Source organism: Equus quagga, chromosome 18, assembly GCF_021613505.1.
Source record: "Equus quagga isolate Etosha38 chromosome 18, UCLA_HA_Equagga_1.0, whole genome shotgun sequence".
Classification (NCBI taxonomy): Eukaryota; Metazoa; Chordata; class Mammalia; order Perissodactyla; family Equidae; genus Equus; species Equus quagga.
Genome location: NC_060284.1, coordinates 5,705,782 through 5,714,832, shown reverse-complemented (window position 1 = coordinate 5,714,832; position 9,051 = coordinate 5,705,782). Strand labels below are relative to the sequence as shown.

The 9,051-nt window shown below is 36.5% G+C and overlaps 1 protein-coding gene across 2 annotated transcripts in view; it reads right to left on the bottom strand.

Annotated features, from left to right (window-relative positions):
• The window catches only part of MIER1 (MIER1 transcriptional regulator), a 59,303-nt gene that overhangs the window by 16,885 nt on the left and 33,367 nt on the right, over positions 1 to 9,051 (bottom strand). For both annotated transcript variants that reach the window (XM_046645243.1, XM_046645245.1), the window contains one exon: positions 5,496 to 5,568. In XM_046645243.1, the coding sequence (XP_046501199.1) occupies positions 5,496 to 5,568 (73 nt within the window). The remainder of the gene's footprint in view (positions 1 to 5,495; positions 5,569 to 9,051) is intronic.

The following is a 9,051-nucleotide window of genomic DNA, read 5'->3' as shown; positions in this document are numbered from 1 at the left end:
CACCTAGGGCAAGCAAACGCTTCCAGCACGGAGACTGCTCAGATGTCGCCAAGCGACCAGGATGAACACTGAAGAAGGTGCACTGGATTTACCACCAATGTTTCAAGAACTGTTTCCGTGAAGAGATGGAAGCTGAAGCCATACTGGAGAGGAGTGAAGAGTAAATGGAAGCGGAAGAAATAAAGGGAGAAAACTCTTGAAAAGCTAGGTTGTGACGTAGGAGATAGGGCCATAGCTAGAGGAATTACAGCTGAACAAAGTTTCGGGTTTTGTTTGTTTGTTGATTTTTAAAGATAGGAGACATAATCATTTAAATGCCAATAAGAAGGAGCCAGCTGGAGAAAAGACTTTGAATTTAAGGGACAAATGATAACTATTAGTGTCAAAGCTCCTCGTGTTATGGAAAAAAAATTAATAGCAAATTAAGCATCTACTATGTACCAGGCACTATGTTAAGTGTTTTCATGTAAATTACCTTGTTCCCCACCATCACACACATACACTTTAAAACATTCTTTTTTACCTTTCTGTTTCCTAAAACAGACACTCTTCTTTAAAGTACAGCTCAAGGACAATCTAGAAATTTTCCTTAGTAAACCTCATTCCTTTTCTAACCTGCTGGTCCAATCCTAGTGAAACTCTAAACTGTAAATACAATAAGACTCTCACGATAAAGTGAATTTGGATACGCTGCTTTAGATTCTGTTCTCTGCTCAGCCTCTGTTCCCCAAAGGGAGCAGAGTACAGTTCTTATTTTTTTGGAGTGATGGGTGGGGCTGGACAAGGCCTTAAAACCCTGACCAGGAAGAGGAAAATGGAGGGTGGGTCCCTGAGTCCCCAGTGTTCTTCCAGTACACAAACACCACCAGATGGTACCAAATGACAAGCCAGACTCCTAAAACTGGGACTGGATAGCCAAATAGGCTACCCCTGAGAATATGCTCGTTTTATGCAATTACAATATACTAAAAAATGACCATGCAGTGAGAACAATTAGCATTTCCACAGAGAATAAACCACTGCCTTTTTTGGTTCCAGAAACAGACCAAATTCTTTTCCAATTAAGTTTACGCTCTAAATAAAATGACCTCTGACTATAATCTAAATAAAACAGGCAAGGCAGTTGATATTTATTAAATGTCTGCTGTAGAATGACTAAATGCCAAGACATCAAAAATTCAGAAGAACTACTATGATACAACACACTAAAATACAGAGGGGAAATAACGTCTATAAATATGGTATGAAGGAAAAAACTGTAATAGCAACCGAAAGAAAAAAACACTCTTTAATTATATAAAGTGACACAAACATGTTGGATTTCGAAAGATCACTATCACCAAAATGTAACCGCATCTTCTGAAACTATTTCATTCTAAATGAATCATCATGCCAAAATAATACAACTTTTAAGAAACAACCATAAATATATCCACCTTGTGTTACAGGAAGACATAATTTATATATGATTATAAATAAGTGAAAGTTCAGAAGGCAGGAGCTCACCCAGTATGTTAACACAGATTAGCTGGGGAAGTGCTTCTTATGCTGTTCTAAATAATTAAATTAAGCTTGTCAGACAAGCAATATGAGTCGCCAAAATAATTTAAGAGTTCATTTTGTGTGTGTGTGTGTGTGTGGGCAGGTGGGGAGCTAGTGTAGAAAGCTGAGAAATCACCGCCACAAAACCATAAACAAACTTCTGTAATCTGGGAAATTAATTCTCAATGAATAAATGTCTATTTACTAAGCTCTAGTTTTAGTAAAACAAAACAAAAAGTGTTGTTCTATTTCTAATGCCTAAGTAAAAAGTCTATCTAATCAATATATTACGAGGATAAAAATGCTGATCCATAATCAGCAATATGGCGTAATAACAAGGTTTTCAACAGAAATTTCCATTCTTAAAAAGTCACACTGATTGGTGACATGAATTTTAAGTTGTCTAGCTGAAGTTTTCCTATATATGGGTTACATGGACTGCCTGTTTCAACAGTATTATTTTCATCAACTAGGGGTAATGCACGTGTGCATTTTTCACTAAGTAAATGAAGAATCAAGAGATTGTCAAATGTTCATCAGAAACAACAATTTACATGGTCCTATTCACTGCTTCCTAATCCCTAGCCGCCATTTACTTTAAAATTTACATCATGCAGGCATGAAAATCTGACTGGGAACATCTTGTTCCTTTCTCTTGACTTTTTTTTGCCTAAGTAGCCCATCTAAGCCCCAATTAATTTAGTCCAGGGTTCTCAATCTTGGCAGTGCTCACACTTTTGGCCAGGTAATTCGGGGGATGGGGGGTATCCTGTGCACTCTGGGATGTTTACCAGCATTCAAATTATTTGGTCTTATCACAAAGCTGCAGTGTTTACTCAGTTTAGTACATGGGAGAAAATAAAATACATGTAACTTTGAAAAATCATGCTTTTCATCTACCCAGCACTTCTATGGGAACTCAACCCTTCCCATACGGTCTGAGTGGGGCTGACACCACCCCCTGGAGCCTCAAGAACAGATAAATGGGCCAGGATGAGCCAGAGTACTCACTATCTCTCTGGTCATGGTAATTACTCCTGGCTGGGTGTGACTCAAGCTGAGTCAATAGAGGCTCTCTCGACGACTTTTGCTGAAGCAGAAAGATGGGGAAGTTCTCTTTTCGACTCGTTTACTAGCTACAAGGACATGTAAAGAGTAAGCCAGGAGCTCCCCGTAGCCATCTTAGCTTGCCTGACAATAAAGGGAAGAGGGAGAGGGGACACTTGATATCATAAAAACCCCTGACTCCAGTTATATTGAAGCCAGACCAGCCACAACTTTCCAGTAAAGCAATTAGGTAAATTCTTTTTAGCTGAAGCTAACTGAACTGGGTTTTTGTCACTTGCAAGCATAAGAGGATAAACTGATGCTTTCTGAAAATCCAAATAATAAAACCTAAATATAATGGATAAGATTAACCACCTATTGAAAATGCCACTCACTGAGCACTTACTGCGTGCCAGACACCATGCTGCTAAACGCTACAGATCAAACTATTGCATGGAAACCTTCGCCAACAGGTTCTGTACAGACAAGCTCTACTACTGCTGTTTTATAGATGAGGAGAAAAGGAAGTTAAGCAGTATGTCCAAGGCCAAATGCCCAGACACTGATGCAAGTTTCCTGTTCTGTGAATACAATTCTGCACCCACTTAATAACTCGGCCACCGAATGCTTACTGAAGGCCTATGTTACAAAGACCATCCCAGGTATTAAGGATACTAAGATGAATAAAAAATGTTTATAATATACTCTGTTGAGTATAAATGATAATTTAGATAAATTTAAGAAAATATTAACGTGTGGTTGAGATTTTGTAACCAAAATAGATACAGGTTCAAAGGAACATGTCTCAATTCTGACTGTAACAAATCTTGTTTATATAACTGTTTGAATTAGGAGCGATAACTGATGAAGAAAATATAACCCACATGAAGCCTGGTAAAAAAGAAATCAGATGTGAGAGAAAAAAATTTATCAATGTATCTCTAAGATACTCAGTAACACAGTTTCCTTCTATCAACAAAAAACTCTATTCCATCTGTCAGATAATTCCTACAGTGAAGATATCAGGGTATCTTAGTTTTGTGGCGCTTTTATCACAATCCCAAACCAAATGCTCTCCCTTTTGAGTATGTGCTCACCAAACCGATAAAAAATATCCTGTGAAATTTTCTCTATAAGCCAAGAATGCACTAATCAGCATTATCCTTTCGACAGTTTTAATTCTAACAGTGTGGTTTACCAGAGTTTCACATGAATTTGGTCCGTGTGCACAGGGCAAGCTAAGTGGTCATGAATTCTGGATATCATAACCAAGTCTGAATTCCCAGAACTACAGAGCTAAAAGGCCCCAAGTCACAGTGACCCCTCCAAGGCACTATCACCCTGCTAAGTCTAGTCGGATCCTCACAGACTCCAACACGCTCAAATTCTCAAAGTGAGAAAGCTTCATAAACCACAGCTTCTCCTGGAAAAAAATACATACATTTGCTTTCTAAAATTATATTAAAATTAAAAACATTACATCAAATCTTAAACATTAAAAATTAGAGATTGTGATCATTTATTCACTGTGGTATCTGACAGACATGTTAAAAGATAAAACATCTTAAGAGAGAATTAAAATTATCTTAAGCCATAATATTAACTGGCCAAATATAAACTGAGGTGCTTTCCTACTCCCCTACAAAATAGAAAATTTTCAAAGATCAGCACTGCTATCTTTCATAGTCAAAATTTAAAAGAAACAATGAAAGGGAACAAATGTCTAACTTTCAGTACTTTACTTGGAGAGAAAGAACTCAACGGTGAACATGTGCTAACCATTATATAAGATATAAGTAAAGCATAACATTTAAAATTCAACTGTAAAAAAAATACAAAAGCCAATGGATAATTTATTTTGTACACAATTATAATGTATTCACAAAACATATGCACAGAACTTCAATATATACCAAGGTTACTCCATATGATACTACCTTTAATGTTCCTAGATGTCACAGCAAGTAACCTGAAAGTGTGCACAAGCTGATACTGGTGTGTTAAAACATTTTTGCCATCACTAGAATTTACTGGCCTGTGTTGTTCCCTTAACTGTCTCTGATGTGCTGTTTGCCCTGAAAGCAGGTGCATGCTTAGACTATAAAGCAAGTTTGTGGAGGGCATGCTAAAAAGAAAACAAACAACAAAAGACTTCTACAACTCCAAAAGGCTCTGCAAATGTAAGGTGACACGTGGAGAAGGAAACTGAGATAAAAGAAATAGAGAAAGATTTCTAGCATTGAATGATGTCACACTGCACATGAACTCATTAAAAGCACACATACAACATTCTTTCTAGAACTTACCTAAAGTGAATATTCTGAAACAGACTAAAAAAATCCCCAAGTATTTTACGTTATTGGAAGTTTTACAACTTACCTTAGGATTTTAGATAAAATGAAAAAAATCATGTAAAACTTAAGTACACAAGTTGTTTCCCCAAATTATTTTAAATACATAATATCAAAATACTCAATTTTAGTAAGTAATGTTAAACATTTCAGAAGCAAATAAGCTTTTTCTATCAGTTGTTTATTCAAGTTCTTTTTTAAACCTGTTCAACAGCTTTCACTGACATAAAGTAACCTTTTAGAATCTGAATTATACAGGTTTTGAAAGGGTATATTCAGAGTATTTAAAATAAGTTAAAAAAAGAAACAAAAATTTGGGATGTTTTAAGTCACTATTTAATACCAAAACAGCATTCACTTTTTTTTTTTTTTTGCTAGACTTCTGTGGACAAAAGTGGAAAAACAGAAAACACATTTCTTTTTACAGAAATTATGTCGGGTCCTCTTTCATAAGTCAATGGGGTAACAAACTGGCATGTTCTTATCTCATTATAAAATAACAGTTCATCACTTCAAAAGCATGAATTCAGCTACGTTACTCTACTAATAACCCACCTTTTTCATTTTCTTTGTATCTACAAATGCCAACTGGAATCTCTGCTTGAAACATGGAGCCCACCATAATCTCCTATTTCAAAAATAACAAAACATTAGTAAGATCTAGTAACAGATTTCATTTTCTAGCTTTACCATCTTCCTGGATAAACTGTTCTGGGCTCTCTGTCATAAAACACAGATACGACCAATTAACTACCTCGGAGGAGTATTGTGAGGATGAATGAGTTAATAATAGAAATGAGCTTGGATATGATTGGATGAAAATATTAGTAACAATGGGGTAAAATGCAATATACACAACAGATACAAACCTTACTGCAAAATATGGAGAAAAAGAAATAAAAATGAATTCTCATAATTCAGTTAATAAGATAACTGCAAACACTCTGAGAAGGAGTAAGTCAAATTCAGATATTTTCCAAGTGTCCATGCCCTACGAGACCTGTGGTCCTGGGATCAGCAGCATCAGCGGCAATGCCCAGGCCCCACCTCAGACCCACTGAACCAGAAGCGCCGGGGATAGGACTCGGCAGTTAGTGTTGTAACAAGCTGTCCAGATGATTCTGACACACTTAAATCTGAGAACCAGAGCTTTAAGGCAAAGGAAATAACAAAAAGGGTATCTATAAAGCTCAGCAAAGAACAAATGGATGAAATTCCAAACCAAATGGATGAACAGGTTAGTGCCTGACTTTCATTAAAACAACACAAAATGAGAAAGCGGCCTCCCCAAAACATAATTAATTTTTATTTTAGGAAATCTGGTAATCAAATCTATGTAGTCAAATCACAGATTAGGGGAAACTGGCTGTTCAGAAAGACAAGTGGCAATCACCACTGATGAGATTTTACCACAAAGGGACCAAGATTAAATGGACCGACCTTTTGTCTTGTGGTTAAATGTCAAGAATAAATTTACTGCATTTTCAAAACGAAGCCTTGGGCAGGAAGGACACAAAACCATGGTCTAGTAAGTTTAAATACCTCCCAGGATTTGAAAAGTTCCTCTCTCCTGTTATCGTTACCCCACTGATGTAAGGATCTCATTTTATCTACTATAACTTCAAAGACACGCTCTATGCAATAAATTTACTGCTGCACCTGTACAGGAAAACCAGCCAGTTTTCTAAAAAGAGCATCACACACAAATTTCCTCTACTCTTCACAGGAATTTCCTTCATGTCTTTCACTATAAAAAAAGAGTGCTCTACTGTCACCTCTTGGGCCTTTTTTACACCTTCACTCACCCATGCCTACCAGAAAATACAGTCAAGTTAGCGACCCCGGCTGGGGAGCTTCTAAAAATATCGATGGTCTGGACTCATTCCAGACCAATTAAATGAGAATCTCTGGATGAAGGCCTGATTATCAGTACTCAGAAGTTCTCCAAGTGGTTTCACCATGAAGCCAGGGCTGAGAACTTCTGGACTAGTATAAAGATGAGACACTTCCTTTTTCCTATTGAGTTCAGAACGCTTCTTTTCACCTGCTAATTCACTCTGTAGGGAAGGGAAGGGAAATAGCATTTAGGAGCATTATGTAGCAAGTATCTTATGAGTAATTTTCATTAAATCTTCACTAACTTTGACAAGGCTGAAATTGTCATTCCCACCTCCTATGTGAGGAAATGAATCTGAAAAAAATTAATTTCCTCAGGAACACACTATTAGTTAAGTTCTTGGGCTATAACTTGAACTTACGTTTGATTTCAAACCTGTTTCCTCTACCCCAGTTTCTATAAAGACTCCATTTTATCTTATAAGTCTTAGAAGACGAATCTCCGAATTATAACAATTTTTTACTAAAACAAAATCATACTAAAATAAGATAATCTGGATTTACTGTGGCCTGCTTCATTACAGAATTTTCCTGAGGAGGGACTAACACTCCCCAGCAACGAAAGCTTTCCCTCCCCTATGTTCTCCCTATGAGCCTCTATTCCTTCATTTAAAAAAAATCAATGTTTGGGGCTGGCCCTGTGGCCGAGTGGTTAGGTTCACGCGCTTGGCTGCAGGCGGCCCAGTGTTTCGTTGGTTCGAATCCTGGGCACGGACATGGCACTGCTCATCAAACCACGCTGAGGCAGCGTCCCACATGCCACAACTAGAAGGACCCACAACGAAGAATATACAACTATGTACTGGGGGACTTTGGGGAGAAAAAGGAAAAAAATAAAATCTTAAAAAAAAAAAAATCAATGTTTAATGAAATACTCAACACTCCAGATACAAAAACAATTAATTTTATCTTGGAGACTCTGGTGGAAAATAACAGTTTAAGATGACTCCTAAGGTTTCTAGCTTTTTTCATCCTAACTGCTGCAAGGTGTGAAGAATCAGAAAAGACTGGACTGAAGAACACTTGTCCAGACAGGTCACACAAATAGTAAGGAACTTCCATGATCCTTGTCTTCTGTCTCCAGGTCCATCATTCATTCATCACCCACTTGAATTAATTAACACATCCTGCACTGGCTAACATTTCTCACCACTCTAAGTCACACTGATGTCCCTCTCTCCTAAACATCTCTTTGGAAACTCATAAATGCATCAATTCTGGCTGAAGCTGGAATCCCTGGGTAGCCCAGTCCAAGTTCAGCTGAATACTTCATTCTTTCTAATAGAAACTCTAACTATGATGTTCCCTTAGTTTAATCAGCAAAGAGATCAGCTCTTTTTTAAGTTTGCCTCAGGCATCCCAAACTAGAACACTTTAAACCAACTAAAAAAACAAAACCACAGGGAAGGCTCAAAATTATTAACTAACTAACTAAACAATCATGACTTCAAAAGTGCAGGAAGCCACTCAATTTCATGTTTTGGGTATTCTGATTCCAAAGAAATGACTGTTTATGCAGTAAATTTAAAATCAGATCTAGGCAAAAGAACAAGAAAAAAACTCAATGGAGTTTTGAAAAGGAAAATCGGGTGATCTCTCTCAACAAGAATGACATCATTTCTAAATGATTTGCTCTGGCCAATCCTACATGACATTTTGATACATTTTCCTAGTAAGTCAAATGCTTTGCAACAGCTTAAAATTAAATCTTCAACTTAACTGTATGATTACATAATGTTATACAATTTGTCGATATATTATCTTTAGATCCATTTTTAGAAATTAACTTACTTAATTATAGCTAGTTGTAGAGAAGCCCACATCTGTCTCTCCACACAATATACTTTGAATCGCAAACATCAACATTAATATGGGATGGAAAAACTTATAAACCAAATTATCAAACAAAATTTACTTAACAAATACCAAAGCCTCCATAACTCCTTTCCCAAGTATAAAAAAAAAGACGTGATACTTTTTACAGTGCAACAAAAGTCTAATTCAGCACTAGTTCAGAAACGTGGATTTCTAATCTTGGTTTGAATACCGACTCTGTCAACAGAATCCAATTCTTTCTATACTATTATTTTCTAAAAAGATAAATATCTTTGTCACTTGGATGCATCTAGAGAAATCTGAACATCTATCAAACATTTAAATGTCACAAATGGGCTTACCTCAATTTTATCAATATATATAGTTAGTAAAAAAATAA